Source organism: Lepisma saccharinum, chromosome 6 (assembly GCF_977018435.1).
Source record: "Lepisma saccharinum chromosome 6, izLepSacc3.1, whole genome shotgun sequence".
NCBI classification, from domain to species: domain Eukaryota; kingdom Metazoa; phylum Arthropoda; class Insecta; order Zygentoma; family Lepismatidae; genus Lepisma; species Lepisma saccharinum.
The window spans coordinates 50,173,431-50,198,617 of record NC_139234.1 but is presented as its reverse complement, the minus strand read 5'-3'; the positions used below and the strand labels follow the sequence as shown (position 1 = coordinate 50,198,617).

The 25,187-nt window shown below is 37.4% G+C and overlaps 1 protein-coding gene across 1 annotated transcript; it reads right to left on the bottom strand.

Annotated features, from left to right (window-relative positions):
- Window positions 1-151: 151 nt before the first annotated feature.
- LOC145988741 (uncharacterized protein C13G5.2-like) lies at window positions 152-24,462 on the bottom strand. The gene is made up of 3 exons (XM_083123864.1): window positions 24,319-24,462; window positions 7,566-7,702; window positions 152-4,800 (listed from the first exon to the last, which is right to left on the bottom strand). Exons 2-3 carry the CDS (start codon window positions 7,601-7,603, stop codon window positions 4,143-4,145), a joined length of 696 nt encoding a protein of 231 aa, XP_082979990.1. The 5' UTR covers window positions 7,604-7,702; window positions 24,319-24,462; the 3' UTR covers window positions 152-4,142.
- Between the last annotated feature and the right edge of the window lie 725 nt (window positions 24,463-25,187).

The following is a 25,187-nucleotide window of genomic DNA, read 5'->3' as shown; positions in this document are numbered from 1 at the left end:
TCAGGGAAGCAAATCTGTTCTGCTTGTTTCAGAAGGACTCGTTTGAGAAAGAACGGGTATCAGGCATTTTAATTCAAGAATAAAAAATTTATATTTAAAGGTTAGTAATAAAATTAGATTTTACTACAGACAAATATTTATTTTTGTTATAATGCTACATTAAGTTCTACTCATCATCCTTCGCAGTTTCCTGCCTCTGGCCTACTACTACAACAAAATAATACTTTTATAAAGGAACAATGTTGAAATATCTTAATACTTCAGTGCGTCAACATACTTTTTAACACTTCAGTGCGTCAACATACTAATGAAATGTAACACAAGAGCAAAATGCCCAAATACAATAGTGCAAATCCCCCAATAGGAATTGTGTGATTATCTTTAGACATTAGTGGTCTGAACATACAGATTTTAACCCCCAATTCCTGGCAATTAGGAAAAAGTACAACAAATAGGGGGTTTGTATTCTAGGCTACCTGTGAAACCTGAAACCCGCCGACTAAAACAGATTAGAAAACATGTTCATTTCAGTAAGATAGTACTTCAGTAGTTGGCAAACTTGCCTGGCTACTTTGAAGACAATCCAAAGTAACACAGTTAGAGAGCAGATAGCATTCCGGCAACTTAGACATGAGGCATGTCTTCCCACTCCAAAATCAGTGTTGTTCCCAGCAGGAATTTTCCCAAGAAATGGGAATTTTTTGGAGTAAAACAAAATGTCAGAAAAGGAAACACTGAGAAACAACTAAAACTGTGCAAATAATGGGGAAATCAGATGCAATGTATTACTGCAGTAAACCAGTGCTTATTTCTGACATGTCTAATGTAAAGAATTTATGAAAGCTGTGAATAAACCTTACATTTATTGTTTTTTGTATCTTGTTTGTGAAAGATATGACTGAAAAGGGAATATTTGGCATATGACGGAAATTTCCCTCTGGGTCAGGAATGAAATGGAAAGAGTGGTGCTAGTGGGGGTGACATTGCCATTGCCATAGCCATAAAAACACCACGGTAAACAGCAAGCAGAATTGGGGGAAAAGGAAATGGGAGAGAAACCTCTACTTAGCATATTTTCTGAAGGCACATATTTCCTGGTGCTAGTGTGTGGAATCAACTCAGCTATACCATCCAGAACTTCCAATTATGCATAAAGAAAAGAACAGTGTATATAAAATATTTTTGCGAGACCAAATACAAAGTTTTTATGTACTGTGAAGAGGATTGAGTCATATCTCAGAGCCACACAACACAAGAACTAGGAACGCATTCTTCAAAAAATGCAAGATGGTCAGAATAAACATTTTATGAATACATGAAATCATCCAAAGAATGGAATTCTTATTAAAATCAAGTGCTGAAGGTAAAAGATTAATTCTATTATTTTATATTCACATGTAGGCCTACATAAATATTGCACAATATTTGAAAACTTTTCCATATTGTTTTTATTTTAATTGTACATTTTCATAATTATTTGTGAGATATATACTTGTAATCAAAATTTCACATCACATCAAAATCCCCTCCCCTGAATTTTTTTAAATTTTTATTTATTTAACACTACAGGGGAACCCCAATTTTACATTCCCAGGTTTTACATTTTCACGCATTATACATTCAATCTTCATGGTCCCAATATAGCAAAATGCTATAAAATTTTCCTTCATTTTATGTTTTCCCACATTCTAAGTTTTTTTCAGCTTGGTCCCCTGAAAAATGCAAAATCGAGGTTCCACTTACAATATTTGAGATAGCCCAGGTTTTGAACCCAGCAACCACCAGTAACGACAAACCTATTTTTCACAAAAAATTAATTCTGCCTCATTCCCTACATGGGATGTGAATTGGAATTTAAATACTAACTGCTGTCTTCCTCTTTATTGTGCAAAGAACTGAACATGGTCACTTTTACTTCGAGGAAGAAAATAAAAACAGCTTGAATTAAAGAAAAACATATGCTTTGTATGTAGCAAATGCCACTTCTCTAATGAACTTGAATATATCTGAAACTAAGGATGTTAAAAGTGTTACAAAGCACAGCACAGCAGTGCCACACAGATGTCCGGTTATGAACCATTTGTCTTTTGGTGCAAATCATAACATCCCAGCTCGATATCATTTATAATCTTGCATAAACTTGTTCTAACTTGCCCAGACCTGTAGTTGGATTTTGTTGAGAAACATTTTGCCACAGAAACCAGCAAGACGGTTACCTTGGAAAAGGTTAAGCAAAAGTGACAAAACGAGGAGAATCGGGGGGCAAGGGGCTTTTTGTTGATGATAGCTAATAGGTAAAGACTGTGGGAGAGAGGTTCTCCACGATATCGAACAGGGTGAGTTATCATTATTCCTCTATCTGCCATTCTCAGTCAGAAAGGTTGGGATAAAACAACTGTTATGTCATTAACTTAAGTTGGACCAGTTACCAAGTATCTGGCCCCTATCGGGGCCATCGCGGCAAGCAAGTGGTGCAATTTAGGGGATGAGCTACACTTGCATTGGTTCGATCCCCTGTTTTACAGGGTAGAAAGCTACATGGCTACAGGTCTGGGCAAGTTAGAACAAGTTTGTGGAAGATTATACACAACATCAAGCTGGGATGTTATGAAATTATCAACCCCCACCATTAGCCTCCCTGTGTAATTTGCTCCAAAATCTGAATCGCAGTGTCGGCTACACACTACGATGGACATAATGCCCTTCCACCTGAAAACTTCTTATTTCAGCAGTAAAAATATAGATAAGAACAGGTGCACTTAAATGCCACATAAAAAAACTATTTAAAAGTGAAGCTTTCCCACCATCCACAATTAGGGCTATGCAATATTTCTATACTATGTCTTATTGGTGAGACAGCGAACAAATTAATATTGACATATCTTAACAATACAAACATCAATCTTAAGAACATTACTTGAGATGCAGCATGTTCCCACAGTCACCAATTACATCCCCAGGCATCTAAGGATTAAAAGGTATTGAAACAATACCAATACTTGACTAATGTAACTATTATACATATTAATAAAAGTAATAAAATGTTATGATACCAATTTACCAGTTTTTGTTTAAAATATTCATAAGTTCACATAATATAATCAGAATATTAAAACACTGTGATTTAATCATAAAATCCACTTGCTGCACAATACCAGTGCAAAATTCACAAATGATTTCCAAGATACATATGGACTTGAAACTGCTGACTGGCAGAAACTTGTAGGTGGTTAAATTCAAACTAATATATTGGTATTACCTCTGTCCTGTTAATGTTGAATATACTCGGAAATACAGGGTGTACACAAAGTCCCTTGACCATTTAAATAAACAATTATTTTGCAATCACATGGTCTTTTGTAGAAATTTGACAAAAAATTATGCCACCACAGGAGGAGGCCCAATGTGCTCTCTGAACTCACTCCAAATTGAGGTGAATGAATGCACACAGACAAATTTATTTTAAAAAAAAACTTTACAAATGTGACAGAGCACTGACTTGGTGATTTTTTGAAATGTTAACATAACTTTATGTACACACTATATAGTTTCTGTATACCTGCATGCTAAAAGACATTGTTGAAGTATGTTATAATATGTGTGCAATCACCCTTGTGTGAATTCTAATGAAATGTGGATTACAAAGTTCTACAATACTGGTCATGGAGACTGGAAATACTACATGCAAACAATTATGATAAAAGGCACCCATAGTTATACTTAAGGGGTGGCCAAATTCAGATGAAAAAATATCCGGATATGAATTATTTTATACACACAAATTTCATCAATTACTGATAACTTTAATTATCAAATAACTTAAAAGTTTACATTGGGTAATTTGATGTCTGATGGTATGTCAAGAATATTATTTTAATGTCTTAGGTTTTAACAAAAAAAAATTGTTGACACTTCATTTGCACAAATATTTGGAGTAAAAATAAACATCAAATTATTCTTTAAAGTTCAAGAATTTGTCAGCTGTAATATTTCTTCTCTGATATATATTTATATATTTTCATCAAACGTGACACAGCAAGAATTTTAAAAATGGATAAAGTAACAATTTAGATATGGATTTGTTGACTTGAAATCTGGATTTTGTGACCACCCCTAAGACTTAGTGTGTGGCCTATGATACTTTACAAAACAGACCTTGCTACAGTCTCAGCTGCATCTCTACCAGTATTTGCACCCAAAACAGCCCCTGTAACTCCGCCCACAACAGAGCCAACTGCTTGTAGGGGGATGGCTACCACTGGACCGAAGATTGAACCCACACCTAACCCTATCATACCACCAATATAACTTCCAGTGCTTCCACCAAAACTAGCTCCATACCAGCCCCCAGCAATGGAACTCCCAGTAGCTATGGTCTCCTTCGGTACGTATGTCTTCCCTTTCCTCATGTTCTCAAGATCATCATAAGCTGCTCCTGCAATCTGGACAGTTCCAATTGCTGTAGCTACATATGGGGCAGCATCTTTCACAAACTGGGTGCATTCCGTAACCTTACCTGCAACATCGACAACGACTTGTGGGATAGGAATATGGGGATCTTTTATTCCAGTCAACTTTGGATTAATGTTGACATGTGGAAAGTTGACATTTTTGTGTGCATTATCCAAACGTACTACCCATTCGTTTGCTACAGTATCTTTAATTCCAAATGATGTGGTTCGAAGATCATCTGTCATGACAACATACTGGTTTGCAGAACTTGCGATGCCATCAGCAAATTTTTTTGTTTTGCGGATTTCATTATATCTGTCTCCATTTGCATAATTTTTCTGGAATGACCTGAAAAAAAAAAGATTGTCCTTGGTAAAGTTCTCAGTAACACAGTCAACTGTAATACAAAAACAAACATTAAGTTTTAATTACTAAGTTAATGAAAACCTAAAATCATACAGGGTAGTTCTTATAAATGTATGTGTTGTTTTATTTGCTTAAAACACCTGAAAAGTTATTTGCTTTGAACATATAATTTAATTGTGTTTTGTTCACTTCTGTCAAGTTTTATAGTGCATATCAGGGAATATTATTTTTACCCCAATATTAAAAATTAAGAACTCTCATTTTTGCTATATGTTTGGTAGACTTGAGGGGGAAGGACCAAACTTTTTTTGCATATTCAAATAGAACATCATGTCATGATACAAATTCAACTGCATCCTTGGGCAATAGACACCACATTGGACTTGCACTATGTTGCCATTCGTCACTGGACACCCCTCAAAAAGTGCTCGGGATCGTCTGTACACGTCATACAACCTATAAAACGCATTGCTGGTTGAGAATACACTCATACCAGCTACAGCAGTCAATATGGACAGACGACGCGAACTGAGTGAGGTGGAAAGAGGGATGATCATTGGATCCCACAGGTTTGGGCATTCGACCCGTGAGATTTCCGACAAATTTCAGATACCCCGGTCGACAGTGAGTGATGTTATAGTGAAGTGAAAGCGAGAGGGGGTCATGACATGCCGACCCAGACCCAGTAAACCGAAAATATTAACAGATCGTGACCGTCGATGCTTGAAACGTGTGGTGAAGTCAAACCGGAAGGCGTCATTACAGATGGTGGCACAGGAGTTTCGATCGGCTTCCAGTAGTGCTGCAAGTGATCGTACTGTCCGCCGGGAGATAGTCGCACTTGGTTTTCATGGTCGCGCAGCAGTTCACAAGCCGCATATCACAGCCAGCAATGCGACCCGTCGGTTACAGTGGTGCAAGGAACGCTGCCATTGGACTCTCGAACAATGGAAATCCATCCTATGGAGTGATGAATCGCGCTACCAGATGTGCAATTATAACACCATTAAGCCTTGTTTCCATGATTATGAAAAACTAAATATGCTGACCAAGGCAGTATTTATTTTATTAACAACATAAACTAAAACGTAACGTTTCAACCTTCTAGCAAGGTCTTCATCAGACTCTGTATCAAGTGCAAAAGTAACAAGATACACAAAAAGGGCATTATATATACACAAACATTACTCCCTCCAGACTATTAGAAAGTTGTTAGGAACTTTCTAGCAGGTGGTTTTCGCTTTCCAACTGTACTTTCACCTAAAAGGCTAGACATAATTACTTTCATATAGAATGTGAAGAGATGTTCATATAGAATATCTCACGCTCTTTTTCCTTTATTTTTCTCCCTTCTCCTCTCCTCTTTCTCTCTTGTCCTTTCCACTCTTTCTAACACCTTCTTCCATTCTTTGTTTAACTTCAGTCCCCCATTCCAGTTCATTATGTCTTCTTCACCTTTCTTCTCTATTTCCTTGGCTTCCTTCCATTTTCTCACTAGCATTCTCTTCTCCCTTCCTATCAGCTTAGCCTCATCCCACTCTATGTCACGTCCTGTTTCTCTCGTGTGTTTAAATATTGCATTTCTCTCTCTCTTAAGTCGTACATCATTTCAACCTGTCTTTCAGCCTTTTTTTTCGTTTCTCCTATGTACACACACTGACATTCTTTACATTTCACTTCGTAGATAATCCCTTCCTCTTCCTCTTCTCCTTTTTCTTGCTTGCATTCTTCGCTATTCCTAAGATGCTTCTCCCTCCCTTCCTGTAAGTTTTCATTCCCGCTTTCCTAAGCACTTTGCATATCTTTTCTGTGGTCTTCCCCATACTCCTTATTCCAAACCTTCTCTCCTCTTTTTCTTTCTCTTCCAATTCTCCCCTGCCTGTTTTCTTACTTCTTCTGTTTATGTCCAGTCTATCCTGCTTCTCATAGCCATTCTTTTCCAGCTGTTTCCATAGGCTATTTATTTTGCCTTCTTTTTCACATTCTTTCATGCATATTTTCTTGATTCTGTCCTCCATATTCTTTATAAAATTTATTTTTGTCACCTCACTTACATCACTTCTTTTGTGGCAGAATACCCCTGCTGCACACTTCTTCTGATGCCAAGCGGTTTCAATTTCTTGTCCTCTCTTCCTTTGCATCAATATATCTAGGTAGCTTAATTTGTCTTCTTCTTCTATTTCAAGTTCCAATAATATCCCTCTTTCTTCATCTTGTATTTCTTTGGCAAAAATGTCGAGCTGCCTCTTCGTTCCCTTCCATATGCCAAAACAATCGTCCACATATCTGCAAAACAGAATTATTTTGTGACCTCCTTTTTCTATCACTTTCTTTTCCCATTCATTCATAACCAATTCAGCCAATGCTGGGCTTAGGCTAGAACCTATATTTAGTCCTTCACTCATTAACATTATTTTATCTCCCTTTATACTGTAACCGTTATTCCAAATGGTTTCCAGTGCCTTCACTACCCTTTCACTATCCCATTCTCCTATAATTTCTTGTCCCATCATCTTTTTAATAATGTCCAAAACGTGTCCCCTCTTGATGCTCCGGAACATACTTTTCACGTCTAAGCTAAACATTGTCGTTGTTGTGTATATTTGAATCATAATGGGAGAGGGGAGGTGAAAACATATGATAGATTGATCAGCAGGCAAAACAAAAGTAACCTATTATTTAGAAAATATGCTAAAATTTTAACTTTATTATTATTATTATTATTATTATTATTAAAGGAAACTTACAGAAGAAATATTAGGATTATGAAAAATTCACTTCGCATGGTTGTCTTTGCAGTAATCTGTACGGGAAAGACCAGAATGTGGATGAAGTCCTTCAAAACTTAATGCTTAGCTCGGGTGCCGCTAGTTGCAGACCAGATCTGAAACATTGAATATATATGTTAGCACTTACTACTACTACTAATAAATAATATTGAGCTTGTCTTACATATGGCAAGTTGGTTTTACATGCTTTGAGTACAAGGAAAGCATTAAGATGTTCATACAAATACTTAGTTAAACATATGCAATTTTTTACAGAGAAGAATGTGAAATTATGATTGTAAAGTGTAATGTTTTCTTTTCTTCTTATTTTACAACTCTTTTCTGCCACATTTGGCTATTAATGCACATGAAAATGAATGAACTGAAATTAATGAAGGAACAAACAAACAAAAAAAATCATTAAAACATTCGGCTTAACTCCTAAAGAAAATTTTAAAAACCCTGTGGCGCTGTCATCAAATTTACAACATCATGCAAGGGGAGGAAGCAGGGATAATGCCATCAGCAGTTTACCATGTAATCCTGCCCTTGTGTTTCCAAGCCATGCAGCATACTTCAACACATTATCATTACCTCGGTGCCAAGTGCTTGTATCATCATTGATTGATTGATTGAGTTTGTGTTTCAAGTCCACTTTATGCACAATATAGCTCATTGAGACTGGACCTAAAGTTTAAAGTGGGATCTGAACTACTTACTATGTGCCTTTACTGGGTATCAAATCCAGGACTGCTTGACGATGATACCACTACTTGTACCTACCATCATGAAGGGGAAAACGTACGCAGTGAAAGTAGAGATGGAATGTTTAATGCTGTTTAAGCTTTTGACGACAAAGCCAAGGAGAGAAAATATACATATGGAAATATTGGGGCCACTCCGGCTTAACTGAAGGAAAGTTTAGGTTAGTTTATTTGCATAGCAGCAGTACATGGTAATATAGGACATGTCAATACTTACATTATAATACAATCCTACATTAATAGATTTTACACATACAAATACAAAATACATAGCCAAAAATTGTAAAAAAAATTGGGTCTTACTCTGGTATTATATAAATATCACAAAAAATATAACATGAGAAGATATAGAACACTACAGCCTACTTCTAGGTGATACTAATTATCCACCTTCATTTGACATTTAAATTTACAAGAAGAATATGTGATTATACTACATTATATACATTTTATCTTATGGGTCAATCCATATGAAATCATACAACATGGTTGCTTGACCATTTTTAAAAAAGTTTATTTTTTGTGTGCTGTGAGCTTCATATGTTGACAGTTCAGAACCACTGTTATTTTATTTTTACTATCACCGATTTGAAGATGGCGGGCATTTTTTTATCATGGCACGTATCATTTTCTCCATTCGTAAGCATCAGCGGTAACTTTTTTTTCTCAGCTCTGGTAAGTCCTATGACAATGAGACAAAATCTGTGATATTAAGCACATTATAGGTTACAATTATATTTCTGTGTAATTTTCTAAATATTATTCCTTCATAATAAATTTTAAGGTCCAAATTGTGTATTTTAATCGCTCAAAATGACATTTTCGGACATTTGTTTGGGGTGGAAGGCAGTTTGTTTGGCACTTGAATTTTTTTGTGCAAGTACCTGTGTACCAATAGAGTATGTCAAAATTATTTGAAGCTTGAGACTTTAATATTTTTTTTTCTACAGGGTCATAAACATGTACTTTTTGTTAAAAAATCCCAAGTTTAGGGTTAAATATCTCTGGTGGGCAGTTGTTTAAAAATCTGAAATTTGTACACAATACAGTACTCCATGATGAGTAACTTAAGAAAAAATTTTGAGTTTGAGATTCAATTGGTTTAAGAGATACAAAACTCGTGAAAAATTCAATATTTTGCATTAAATATGGCATGCCTAATTTCATTTCGTATTAACATTTTGTGTTAAAATTCTGCAAACTGTAATTTGGAATGTCAATCAACAACATTACAATCCTGAAATGGATCTACAATAAAGTATATATACGAGGGTGTGCTGAAAAGTAAAGCTTCCTATGTTTTTATTTTCTTTGCTACCTCGTAAACACATTTTGGATTTTGAGCAACCATACATTGCACTTATAAGACTTTCCCACTTCTCCATTGAAGGTTTGAAACTTCTATCGCCAGGGGGTGTTGAACTATTGCGAGGAAAATGGCAGCATGTAACCATGCAATGTTGGTGAAGCGTCTGAAGTAGCGTGCAGTAATAGAGTTTCTAATCGCAGAAAATGTGCCACAAATTGACATTCATCTGAGACTGAGGGCATTTTATGGGGATGAATGTGTAGACAGCAGGCGCGGAGCGTCCATGTAAGCCGTGTAAGCCGGGCTTACACTTTATTAGTTCTAGTAAAATGTATGTAATTATATGGCAAAATTCGTAAAAACTTCAAAGTTCATCTCGGCCCGATACCGGTCTTCGAGATCCTGTTTGTTAGATTGCAACACTTCAGCACCAGATGGCACATGAGAACTCCCGCCTTTTGCTTTGGGAAAGTTGTAAGCCGTCTGAATGTTGCCTTACAAATTTCTGACCGCGAAGGAGCAGTGCCTACCGTCGCCCACCGTATCTGGATGGAGAAGAGCGCGTCGAAACCCTAGGTGTGTAAACCTACGGGCAAAGGCTTACAGCAGCGTTGCAAACCTCATGTTTAGAAAAAGTGTTGTTCATGGACGCCCGCAGTATTTCTTTCCACCAGGGAGGATTAAGCAAAGTATTTTTTTCAGGGGTTGGGGTAAACTAGGTATATTTCCCTTCTCAAAATATACTAATTCAATTTGAAGTTAACATTTTTCTGCAACGCCCTTACAACAATTAACAATTTGATGTGACTGAAATGAAATTATATGTGTGAAAATGGTTTGTCATTCATTTTTCAGGAAGTGTCTCCTCCCCTTGCCCCTTCTGGACATCCATGGTGTCGTTTAAACTCCGAAATTATGCTACATACTACTAAATTGTTCTGGGATTTTCATATTATAAATATTAATTTATAACAAAAACAAATATAAATTCGAATGGTTCAACCAACGGCATGGGTTCGACGTTATGTGAAAAGTTTGAGAAAATTCAACCACAACGAAAAGCGACCCTGTTGTTTTATTTATATCTCCAACTTACAAACGACTTTTTAAACTTGTGCGAGATTTTGCACCATTATGCTTGGGTTGGCTTCACTGAATACGCGCCCGCAAGAGACAGGTCCTGCAAGAGGAGGGGCTCCAGCGTTGTCGGGTATGAATGGTTGACTGCAAAGGAAATTTGAGCCAGTGGTGCTTCATGGAGGTTTTTTTTCCAGGAACAGGGAATTCTGAAGCAAAAAACTAACAGGAAGGGGAAAAAGGAGAAACCTAGAAATGAGCGGGATACGGGAAAATTAGATACACATTGATGTGCTAAATTCTTGTTGTTTCTGTTTTTCGCTTGTAGGAGAGCATAAACATTAGACAAATTAAGATCTCTGTTTTCCGTTTATGTATGAACTCAGCTGGAAATAATTGAGCTAAAAAGTGAAATAAATAAGTAAATAAATAAATAAATGTTAATGAAAACTGAAGATTGAACCAATTTTACACATTTCATGTCAAATGTGAACCAAATATTATTAATTACATAATCCGTGATTCAAACACTCTTCGAACAACGTACGAAAAGCCTGTTTCTGATCTTTTAGGTGCTAGATTTGCTTTTACAGTATCCTAAGAAAGCACTTACATGTCCTTTGATAGAAATTTCTGGATATATCCCTACAATTTGTGAGCATTTCTTTTATATTTTATATTGTATTTTTTTTTTTTACTAAATATAGGGAATTTTAAGGCAAGAGAGGGAATTTTAAGGCAAGAGAAGGAATTTATTTATATCCGAAAGGGATATTCTCCTCACAGTCCGAAAGATCACTGCTTTGAGCAGTGACCGATTTTGGATCTGGTTTCTTTTTGTTTCCCCCTTCTTGCTGTGTGTTTGTTAAAGTCTCGAGGTATTGCTTTTGCGAATTCCATCTATTGAAAAGCGGAATGTCGTCCCTGTGCTGTGGTGTGATACAGTAGTGAAGTGCATTATGGAATAAAATGAGTGTGATTGTGCGGTGGGGTGGAGAACTTGTTGAAGACGCCGTTGTCCAGCAAGGATTTTGCTGCCAAGAAGAAACTTGTGGATATAGGTAGGCCCACCCCTTCCTTCTCTAGCAGACATAGTAACAGAAACGAAAAATAAAGTGCGCCGATTTTGCGATTCATGATACGGAGCTGATACTTGGTTATGCGGTTGTAAAAAGTATTCAGCACTTTTCTGTTTCCTTCTGTTTTCGTTTGTTTATTATTATTATTATTATTCATTTTATCTAACTTTGCATATTTTTTATCGATACGTTACTCATTGTGATAGGAATAACACTGACTTAATTATCAGATATCCAGAATTTTTGATTTGGTGAAAAATTCCAGGGAAGTGTTCTGAAAAAAATGGGGGGGAGGGGTCGATGTGTGTGGATAAATCACTAACCATGTCAGCCCAAAAATAAGCACAACGGGAAATAACCTTCATCATGCTAGGCTTACACTGTTGGAAAGGTCACGCTCCGCCACTGGTAGACAGTGACCTCCTTGGTAAACTTTTGGCCTTCCTGAACTGTAAACCACTTGACATAGAAATTTTTATCCTGCAACTAATGCTATTCACATCATCTACAAGGTTGCAATAGACCTGCACAGGCTCCACATCAGATCAGTGTTGCCATTGGCTTCGAAACTTTTCCAGTGGATTGGAAATTTCCTTACATTCTTTCAAAGCAAGAAGAGCACTATCCAAAGGTAATTCCCCCACCCCTGTTCAAATACCACTGTGCTTATAATTTATATTATAATTGTTTATGAACCAGTAAATATTGTGTCATGAACCACCCCTGGTTGTCATATCATCAAAAGGCTCCCACAACTAGGATTACCAACCCTCCCAGTATGGCCTGGAGTCTCCTGGAATCGAACTCCCTCTTCCTGTCTCCTGGACAAACTTTGTTATCTCCCAGAATGACAAGATTTAGTATTATTACTAGAGTTGCAAAAAAGCAAGCTTTTTTGGGGAAAAAAACAGGAAATTTTTGCTTTTTTGGCTTTTTACCAATTACAGCTAACCTATTTCACTTGAAGTTACTGTTATGAGTTTACAGGTTTGTAGCGACATATTTTACAACTAGCTAAAAAAAAATTACATGATGTAGCAGCCAAGAAACAGATATTGGCCAATCCCAGTGGACACATATTACATAGTGGTTCAGATAAAAGTTTAACCCTAGCCCACCGAGGAGGCACTTGCAGGCCCACCACCTCTATTTTTTTAGATTTTTCAACTGTTTGAAAATAAATTACATTGTTCCCTAGGATATTCCCAATATTTCTGTATTATTTTTGTTCATAACAACATAAATTTAATATAATTAGGAGGCAAAATGCACTTGGTGGTAATTTCAGGTGCCATCTTTAAATGCATCTCTTTCGAGACACTCATACCAGTGACAATAGTGTACATTTGGTTGGTAATGATGGTAATTATTGAAATTATTATATTTAATAAACAACTACACTTCTACAAACAAAAAAGCATTAATAAAAAGTTATTATGGATTTTCTGGGTTTTAGTGAATGATAAAATATATGTGACATACTCATGCAATAATTATTTTTTATTAATGGTAGTAATTTTTGTGATTATTATAATTAATAAATAACTGCACATATATAATCATCAAAGGAAGCAGTGATTCAATAATAAAATGGTTTCTTGAATTTTAATGATAAAGAAAAAGTGTTGGCCTGATAGCTGTGCCTCCGGCAGTGGCTGCGACTAGACTGCCGATTAGGGGGTAGTTGCCCCCCACTTTTCGCCACTTTTGACCCCGGACTATGCTAAACCTTATCTACAAAGGCAAATACAGAAGGTTGTTTCACGTTGATGGTCACGATTTCGATCACCAAGGAGCAGCACGTAGGCATAGCACAGAGCAGCCAGAGCTAGTAGGATGAAAGTACTGTGTTGACTTGCAAAAACGATGGTTGGTGTGTGAGTGAGTGTTTATATGGCACCAAAAATTCCAGTCTTTTAAGAGGGATACATGTGTACCCTTTCCGACGTTGGTTATAGTTATAGCCAGATAATTAAACAGTGCCACATGAAAGCATTCCATGTGTCAAAGAAGGGCATCAATGCAGTGTTGAATCGCCATAGAGCTTGCACTGTACCTGTTGCTGGAACCAGTCAAAGTGGGCCTCGGACATATCGGAAGCCCAAGCGTTCCTCCGAGGTTGTGCGGAAAGTGAGATCCTTGGTGCGATGTGAAAACCCTGCAACGCAGAGAGTGATTGCACAGGCAGTGCAATGTTTCCCTGCAACTGTAAATCGCATCATAGCCCAAGATTTACAACTTGTGCGGAAGCACAAGGCTCAAGTTCATAAGCTGCGTGCCTCACATGTCCATGAGAGGAAGACCAACAGTCGGAAGCTCTACGAACGCCATCTGGCTGGGGATCGCTGGAAGTATGTGGTGTCCCTGGATGAAGCATGGGTGTATCTGTCGGGATGCGGTAAAAAAAGGGCCATCTACAATCGTCCACGTAATGCAAGAGGTCGATCTGAGTGGGAACGTGAATATGCTGAAAGTTTTCCACGCGGGTTCATGGTTGTTGGCGGTTACTGCCATAACGGCAAACTTCTACTGCGCAGAGTGGAAAAAAGACTAAAATAAATGCAGCCTATTACCAGACGAATATTTTGGAGCCACTTTACAGACATGATATTCCTTCTCTCTATGGCAACGACACATCTCGTGTTGTCATCCACCAGGACAAGGCTTCCAGTCAGTGGCGGAGCGTGACCTTTCCAACAGTGTAAGCCTAGCATGATGAAGGTTATTTCCCGTTGTGCTTATTTTTGGGCTGACATGGTTAGTGATTTATCCACACACATCGACCCCCCCCCCCCAATTTTTTCAGAACACTTCCCTGGAATTTTTCACCAAATCAAAAATTCTGGATACCTGATAATTAAGTCAGTGTTATTCCTATCACAATGAGTAACGTATCGATAAAAAATATGCAAAGTTAGATAAAATGAATAATAATAATAATAAACAAACGAAAACAGAAGGAAACAGAGAAGTGCTGAATACTTTTTACAACCGCATAACCAAGTATCAGCTCCGTATCATGAATCACAAAATCGGCGCACTTTATTTTTCGTTTCTGTTACTATGTCTGCTAGAGAAGGAAGGGGTGGGCCTACCTATGTCCACAAGTTTCTTCTTGGCAGCAAAATCCTTGCTGGACAACGGCGTCTTCAACAACTTCTCCACCCCACCGCACAATCACACTCATTTTATTCCGTAATGCACTTCACTACTGTATCACACCACAGCACAGGGACGACATTCCGCTTTTCAATAGATGGAATTCGCAAAAGCAATACCTCGAGACTTTAACAAACACACAGCAAGAAGGGGGAAACAAAAAGAAACCAGATCCAAAATCGGTCACTGCTCAAAGCAGTGATCTTTCGGACTGTGAAGGGAATATCCCTTTCGGATATAAATAAATTCCCTCTCTTGCCTTAAAATCCCCTATATTTAGTAAAAAAAAATACAATATAAAAGAAATGCTCACAAATTGTAGGGATATATCCAGAAATTTCTATCAAAGGACATGTAAGTGCTTTCTTAGGATACTGTAAAAGCAAATCTAGCACCTAAAAGATCATAAACAGGCTTTTCGTACGTTGTTCGAAGAGTGTTTGAGTCACGGTCTATGTAATTAATAATATTTGGTTCACATTTGACATGAAATTTGTAAAATTGCTTCAATCTTCAGTTTTCATTAACATTTATTTATTTATTTACTTATTTATTTCACTTTTTAGCTCAATTATTACCAGCTGAGTTCATACATAAACGGAAAACAGAGATCTTAATATGTCTAATGTTTATGCTCTCCTACAAGCGAAAAACAGAAACAACAAGAATTTAGCACATCAATGTGTATCTAATTTTCCCGTATACCGCTCATTTCTAGGTTTCTCCTTTTCTCCCTTCATGTTAGTTTTTTGCTTCAGAATTCCCTGTTCCTGGAGAAAAAAAAAAACTCCTTGAAGCACCACCGGCTCAAATTTCCTTTGCAGTCAACCATTCATACCCGACAACGCTGGAGCCCCTCCTCTTGCACGACCTGTGTCTCGCTGGCGTGTATTCAGTGAAGCCAACCCAAGCATAATGGTGCTAAATCTCACACAAGTTTAAAAAGTCGTTTGTAAGTTGGAGATATAAATAAAACAACAGGGCCACTTTTCGTTCTGGTTGAATTTCCTCAAACTTTTCACATAACGTGGAACCCATGCCGTTGGTTGAACCATTCGAATTTATATTTGTTTTTGTTATAAATTAATATTTATAATATGAAAATCCCAGAACAATTTAGTAGTATGTAGTATAATTTCGGAGTTTAAACGACATCATGGATGTCCAGAAGGGGCAAGGCAAGAAGACACTTCCTAAAATAAGAATGTCAACCATTTTCACACGTACAATTTCATTTCAGTCACATCAAATTGTTAATTATTGTAAGGGCGTTGCAAAAAAATGTTAACTTCAAATTGAATTAGTATATTTTGAGAAGGGAAATATACCTAGTTTACCCCAATCCCTGAAAAAGAAATACTTTGCTTAATCCTCCCTGGTGGAAAGAAATACTGCGGACGTCCATGAACAACACTTTTTCTAAACATGAGGTTTGCAACGCTGCTGTAAGCCTCTGCCCGTAGGTTTACACACCTAGGGTTTCGACGCGCTCTTCTCTCTATATTCCTCGCTCTTCTCATTCCTTGGCTCTTCTCCTTCCAGATACGGTGGGTGACGGTAGGCACTGCTCCTTCGCGGTCAGAAATTTGTAAGGCAACATTCAGACGGCTTACAACTTTCCCAAAGCAAAAGGCGGGAGTTCTCATGTGCCATCTGGTGCTGAAGTGTTGCAATCTAACAAACAGGATCTCGAAGACTGGTATCGGCCCGAGATGAACTTTGAAGTTTTTACGAATTTTGCCATATAATTACATACATTTTACTAGAACTAATAAAGTGTAAGCCCGGCTTACATGGACGCTCCGCGCCTGCTTCCAGTCATACGGCAAAGTCCACGCAGGCATACATGGATCGGATGGCACGTGAAACAGGCATTCATGCAATCCCCTTTACAGACATCCCTGTGAAATCCCCCGATGCCTCTTCCATGGATTTTTGTGGGTTTACGTTGTTGAAATGAGCCTTGAGAAGCAGACGCCCCCGCACAATTGAGGGTCTTTGGAAAGCTTGTCAGGAGGAATATGATCGTTTGGACCAATGTGTTCTTCAACGCAGTCTCCTCCAATGGAAACTCCGCTGCAGGGCCATCACGTGGAGCACCACCACTCGTGGCATCATGGTTTTTCTTAAGGTGAGGTGGGTTCTAACTTTGTTACCATGGACATGAAACGACCTTCTGTATACTACCTTTACCCCCAAGTTCTGGCACCTTGCCCCCGGTTTTGGAACCCAATCGCTGCCAGGTATGTAAGTTTCTTGTACGGCATGGGTAAGCTAGGGTTAAATCTAAACGTGCAGTCCTGATGAACACATCTGACCATGAAATGGACTTAAAACAAGCTTTTACATGTTTGTGTCTCAATTTAAATGTTGATTTCATAAAATATGAAGCAAATGTTATCAAAATATTCGTCCTTTCAGGACAATTAAAATTCTTCATTGTTCAGAACACACATGCTGAAGTATACATATATACTATGCGAATGTGTGTATTTATCCTGTTTAAGGAGCTTTGAGACGGATGCGACACATGGCTCTTGGAAACCAATGCTTAGAAGTACAAGTAACATGTGTCACTTAGAAGCAGACCCTCAGTAATCCATTCAACCTTTAGAACTGAAGTGGGGCAACGAGCTAAACATGTCACTTGCATGTAATTTGGACTATACCGTGCCACTTCGGTGGTGAATGCTTGCTTACAGACTGAAGGGGCCCCTGTCATTTGTCACTTCAATGTGACACCCCCACTGACATGTGTTGCTCCAGTCTGAATGTTCTCTATACTTCACAAGATTGTTAGCTACTTCATCAGACATTAAGATTTAATTTAGAGAACAAATTGCAAGTATTGTTGTTGGAAAAAGGCCGGCTTTTTTATAGAAGGTCCCTTTTATAATCATGAATGGGCATCTGGAGTGGAATAAAGTAATGTTGTTGCCTTGTAATAAGACGGGGTCTGAGTTTCAATCCTCAGTGGAAGCAGAGTGCTTTGGATCTCACTTCAACTGTAGGTCCAGTTCAGATTTCTTAAAATAGATTCTTTTTTTTATCATTTCCTTCCAGTCTTATTTGCTTCTACTTCAGTTTTAGTGCCAGTGATGTTCAACAGTCTGTTTCACCTAGGGGGGGGGGGGGGGTTGATGACTAATTTAAATCTAATTTTATATTTGACAGCAAGTCTATATATAATTGAGCTATGATTATGCCATAGTTAATATATTAATATTAATGAAGGGTGCATATTAATTTCCATATAAACATCAGAAATGTATTTGTGAGAAATTTTTGGGGTCAGGGCATCAACTTGTAAGAAATAAATTTACTGGGCTGTGGTCTCAGAATCACTGTAACAAGCAGCCAAAATACATCACTAGTTGCTCCGTGACCATGTTAGCAGCCTTTTAACCAAATTGTACATGATTTACTGGAAAGCCAGAATACAAATATATTTTACTAAACACAAAATATAATTTAAAGAGATTTGACACTAGATTTTCAAAAGGTAGAGCAGTATTTTCTTTTTTGCTTCATGCAGGTGTTCGTATAACAAATTCAAACATTGAAAATCACATACTAATCATACTATTAGGTTCTATTAAAAACACATACAAAACTACTCGAGTTATGGGAATATGTTAATACTACATAGATATATTTAATAAGCCTACCGAAATATAAAGATAACATTCGGAAAGAACCACCCATTCAAAAAAGTCAGCCTTTTTGAAAACAATGTTTATGTCTAGCTACTAATTTCGTATTGTAAGTTGTATTTTATATTTAGAAACCAGTCTGTTTTACAGTAGGAAAATAAACACAACCCATGGAACATGAAAAATACTGCCAACTCTTGTATTTTCATTGATTGCAAACACTTTTGTGACAAAAGCCACCACTTCCAACTCTAATTATTGCATTTTTTATTATTATCTTTTTATTTTCTTTTGGTATACATTCGCTGAAATTTGTTATTGCAAAGCAAACAATTAAACTTCACAATATATCTCATATTTTGAAACTCCTGAAAAATTAGTCATTTTTAAATAAGTGGAAGGAGGGAGAAATAGATAGTTCAAACAGATCATTGCACCAACTCATCTTCACAAGAGCTGCAGAAAATGAAAACAGGCTTTCTTACATTGAAGTCTCGTTACTTGTTTATTTCCTTTTACCTTTGAAACAGTTAGTTTAAGTGGAATGTCTTTGAGAGCCTATCTGTGAACATTTAAAATTTTGTGTTAATATGGGCAAACTATACGATGACTTTAGTTTAGTGAGAAGTGCAGATGAATTTGTGAGAAGCTGGTGATAGAGTAGACTTGTGTTGGGTGGAATTTTTTTAAAAAGTTATAGCTCAAGAAAACTTCAATTAATGCCATTTGTCCTCAGTTTCTCAAATGCAGCTTGCAAGTGACAGGTAATGTATGACCCAATATTTTCCCAAAGAAAGATGAAAAGTGACCATGGAAATGCTGAAAGCTGAACTTCAAATTTGTCATAATTACACTATGGTGAGATCTCTGTGGTAAAGTGGTTAGCACAGTGTACTACGGCAGCCAAGGGTTTCATGGTATGGGTGTTCTTTGTGAGTGTCCATTTATTATATCATCACTCATCCTCATTGTACAGATTAGCCAAAAGAGGCAGAAACACGACGTAAAATAACCAAAAATCAATCAATATACTATGTTGTGCAACTTTTGCCAACTTTAAAGAATGAAATTCCAGATATTTCTTTACAGCCTTGAAATCCTTTATATTAAAATGTTCTAGAAGACTAATATCCTGAATATCAGCTGTTATCTGATTGTGGTGTTGCTACCGTGAATACAAAATTGGAACAACTTGATCAAAACAATCAATGTGTGTTCTGAAACACTACATTGAATATTGCATTTATGTGCTTGTAAGAACCTTAAACTACAAGAGAAATAATTCTATAATGCAAAATCTTATATACCGGGTGAATCACCTAAAACTTGCACTCCGAATATTTCAAAAATGGAAGGTGCTATTGATGTGCTGTTTCCACAGAAATGAAGTGATGCCAAGGGCTCATAATTGTAGCCCATACACAGATTTTTTATAATTATTAGAATGTGTATTTATTTTAGAAAGTTAATTTTTTTCAAATGGAACAATGCCTATTGACAGTAACAAAATAAAACTAGAGTACAGTACATTAGAATGTCAATGGTGTTTCTTTCAGGATTCTAGTACAAGTAGTTTTCGAGCTATTATACTTTGAAAATTGTACAGACCGGCAGTTGTCTGCTCCATTCAACTGTTTAGTTACGAGGCTATGATGTTCGTATGTTTGCAGGCCCGTAGCTAGAATTGATCTCCAGGGGGGGGGGGGGGGCTCACGTGTTATCAGGGGGGCTTTGTAAACCAAGTCCATTTTTAAAAAAAAATATTAAATGAAGGTAAATTATGTGTGTGTGTGTGTGAGGGGGGGGGGGGCGCTCATTCATTCATAAATATCATATACTACACAAATACTACATTTTTCTACATCTTTTAACCTTTTGTTTACCAGCTATCTATAAATAGATACCTCTAGGTATACCCCTTGTTTACCAGCTATCTATATATAGATACCTCGACAAGGTCGTAGTTTTTACGTCATAATGTCGCTATTTTCCGCTGGAATTGCGATTTTCTTCTTATATATTAATGTTAACACATATACTGCACCGTAAAGACTCTTTCTCCCATAAAAAGGGGAGGAAAATGGCGGTAAAATGGCGTCTTCCTTTGAAACTGAGTCAGTGGCACATGGACATGTCTTTTGGGGGGTTACAAGTTGTGTTCTATTACTCGTATGATAATAATGGAATTATTTTCTTGTTCCAAATATGCATGCAATCATTTCCATGTGTATTTTGACAATGTTCTGTACTTTGTTGTCCAGGGGCAGAGGGGCATTTTTCTGAGATTTTGAAATTTTCCAGTTCCTCCCCTTCCCCGCATCCATATATACACTCAATGTACATAAATTGTATGTAGTCCGAATGTATGGTTCATTCCTCGTATAACGATATATCATTTGTCTGTCTAGGGCATTTAGCCTTCGATCTACAGTAATCTAAATGAAACTCTGCATTTTGCTTAAAATTGGCCCGGTAGATAGGAGCTTACCTGGCAAAATGGGCTTGGTAAACATAAGGTTAAAACATCTCTTGTCTTCTGAAATTATCCCTTACACACCCCATACTATTTTAGATGATACAGATATGTATATCACACACAAAAAACGCACAATATTTAATCACAGTGCCTACAGTATATTCCACCCCCGGCCGAAGCAATTAAAGTTCTCTTCCTTCCCAAAACTTGGGAGCTGTTGTTGACCTTTGACACAGATCCGGAGGGAACTTGCATGCTGACATCAAAGTCACAGATTTCTGTCTAAACGGGAGGTTGCAACAGGGACAATGAAGGTGCAGATAAAGAAGCTCCCCTATGAAAGAACTTTTTGAAGTCTAAAGAATATTCTAAATACTTGCAGCTACTTCTGCTCATAAACGAAATGAGCGAATGTAATAGTTACTGTTCATATTCTGTAGATTTATTCTTAAAGTTGTGAGTTGTCTACATTTTCACTCTTCACTACAAACAAATTATGCAAAATAGTTTACCTAATGTAAAGGGGGGCTGATGGCAGTGCCAGAGGGAGCTGATGGCAGTTCCAGAGGGGGCTGATGGCAGATCCAGGGGGGGCTGAGCCCCCCCTGGCCCCTGTCTGGCTACGGTCCTGTATGTTTGTTTCCTATTTACAGTAACAAAATAAACCTAGAGTAAATTAGAATGTCAATGGTGTTTCTTTCAGGATTCTAGTACAAGTAGTTTTCAAGCTATCGTAGTTTGTATATGATAGGTGAAACATTTTAAGTGTTAAGAAAATCCATAAAAACAAGCAAATATAGTAAATTAATTGAAATAATCAAAATATAAAACTGATCCAAGGAGTCGCGGTGGTCTAGTCTGGTCTGACAAAATATGAAACTCATCCAAGGAGCCGCGGTGGTCTAGTCTGACAAACTAGCGGGTGATCCGGGTTCGATTCCGGGAATTGGTTGGAATTTTTCGAGCCTTGTCCCCGCACTCAGCCTCATATCAATGGGTACCTGAGAGCAACCCTGGGGGATAGATAAAGACTGCCGGAGCATGGTGCTGATCACATCACCTCCAAAATGGCCAAGATCGAGAATATGTGGGGCCCCAGCACACCACTGCATGTGCCTTCATGTCACGGGGAAATTTACATTACCTTTACCTATGGGACTCACCCAGGATGATGATGAGGTGCGAGAATACATGTTGCTAAATTCTACTGAGTCTATGTTTGCGTTCAAAAGTAAGTTTATAGACATTCCAACACATTTATCACTTCTAGGTGATTCACAAAGCACTTTTTCAACATTATTTAATGATGTGGATGTAGACTCAGCATCACTTGGGAGTTCACAAGGGGACGCGAAATCAGTACCGGAAAGACCGTTCGCAATGTCAGCACACTGCAACAAAGCAAGGAATTTTCACAGTTGAACTTTGCGGCCGCTTAGATTGTTTAGACATATTCACGGATCCCAAACTACACTGTAAAGATTTATGAGAAATGCGCTAATACCGCTTTCAAAGTCTACTATGCACCGTCATGATAATTCACATCTGGATTGTTTCGCTGTTCTTACCAACAAAACATTTCACAATAGTTAAGTTTATTGTAGTTCGAATCAGAAATTCAAATGTCCACATAAAAAAATTGGAAGGCGGACTGGTGATTGATTGTGTATACTTGTTGGCCTAGCATCTGTCTACATTAGCAGCTTACAACAAACAAAGAACTTTTATTTAATTAATGTTCATTGTTCACAGAAAAAAAAAAACATGTTCGTTGAACATTGTTGCAGCTGATATACAAAACAACTTTTTTCGTACTACTTTCGTATAGGTGAAACACCTATAAATAATTTATTTCACCCTTTTTCACATTGCTAACATACTATTCTGCATTGCAGAACATTTCTTTAGGTGTAATAATGAATTTCTAACGAAAATAATGTCTATTTCTTACATTTACGAGTACTTACTGTTCTTCGTTATTTCGTTTCTGCAACACACATTATGGCGATAGCGTACTGGTTCATCGCACCTTGTGCGAGTATTTTGTTGTTTTTTGCAGTGTTGCAACCTTGTTCACCGAAAAATACCTACTTTCGTGACCGGATTTGAAATTATGCTAATACCTCACAAACCATTGACGTTAGCCCCACAAACCATTTCCTGTAAGGTTATGTTAAGTTAGGCAAGCATAGTTTAAAAATTTTTAAAAAATGAAAAATAATCAACACATCATGTTATAGTGAAAACACGGCGAGGTTTGAAACACTTACTGGGGGTTACGTCATGTAACACACGGAACATTGTGCTCACGTGCAGAAAGCAAATGGTGGCAGCAGCAGTAACGTGTTGGGGAGATATTTTCCCAGATAAACACATGATTTCGCATTAAAATGGATAAAAACTACATTCCCGAACTTCAACAACGCTAAAGAAAATGATTTGCGTACGTACTTTCTTATGTAAAAAGTAAGAAATCCGTTCCCGCTATACGAAAGTCTTACCAATCATAGTTGCCTAATATTTAATTTTCAAGAATTCGTGCTTATTTTCAAGGCATTCACTATTATAGACGTGTGTATTTGGCATGTTGTGGTTTTCTCCATGCTGCATGGGAATAATAATTCAAATTATTATTGTTATTATCATTATTAGTCTCAGATCTTAGTGATAAATTAGCCATTTTTATTTTTGGCCCAAGTTCCTTTTGTTTTATTGCGATTTCATCATGCTACGAATGCAATTTTTACATGGTTCGATTTCGATGTACGTCTGTTAACATATACTGCAGAGTTTTAGCGATTACTTAGGTTTTGTTCAATATATGCTTTCGTGGTTAGGTTAGGCAGGTTAGGTTTGGTTCCCTTAGCATTAAAATAAAGTCCCTAAATGTATTCTACTAATGTTCCGATTTATTTCTACATTCATTCCCACGATTCTACAATATTAACTCTTGGTTGTCGACTGAGAATATCTTGTCCATGAGATGTGCGTAAGGTAATTTTCAAGTTTTTTTTTTGAACATCAATAACTTTTTTCGAGTCCAAACAGTGCTTGTTACTTTAAGCAAGGTTCAAATTTCGTGTGACAATGATTTCAAAAATTCTACGATAATTAGTCTTTGTGCTAGGAGAAATCATAAAACAATCGGAACCGTTACCCGCCACTGTGGTAGTGTAATATAGGTGTAAAGCATAGTACTTTGTAACAATACTTGCCTGTTGCCTCCGGTAGTTCCTTACGCCTATTCCAAGACAGGTATGTTGGTGGATGCCGTGTGGAGACTTGCGCAGATCGGATCAGCCCCAAAAATATATCGCTTCCCTTTTTTTCACCGTTATCGGGATTTCCCCGTTATTAGCCTTGTTGTTTATTTACGTTTCTCAGCCAGTGTTGCCACATGAACGGAAATTTCCCTTTTTGAAGGGATATTTGGAGCTAATTTTAAGGGAAAGGGGAAATTCGATGAATAATAGCGAATTTTCAGGGAAATTTTAAGACAAACTCAACATTAATTATATTAAACATTATAATAAGAGATTCCAGTTTTGAAAGTGAGAACTTTTTTTATTTTATTTTGTCGTATACTTTGTGCTGAGAGGAAGGGTGGAATTTGGGTTGATCCACATCTGGCTACCGTTTGGGGCCGGAGGTCATTGACCATTCACCCTTTGGGAGTGGGAGTCCGAGGATATGTAAAGCTTTCTACGGTTCTCTGAATTTTGCCTCAAATACTACACGTGCAAACCATAAAGTTCTCTTCGTTGCAAATGGACATTTCCACTTTGACATGAAAAACGTTTTAAAACCATTCATTTTACGGATAATGACACAAACATGAGATGTGCAAAATATCTCGGCGATATTTGTTTCGGTTCTCGAGAAACACGCCTTCAAACACCGCTGAAATTCACCTACTACGTCACGGATTTGAAAACGTCCTCTCCACAGACAGGAGGTCCTCTGACGTCATCACTTAGAAATGCGTGCATGCGGGGCTTCTGCTTTTCCCGTCAACTTAGCGTGAGCCGCGGAAGCGAGAGAAAATTCACTTGTTACTGTGTAAAACAAGTATCTTACAACTTCC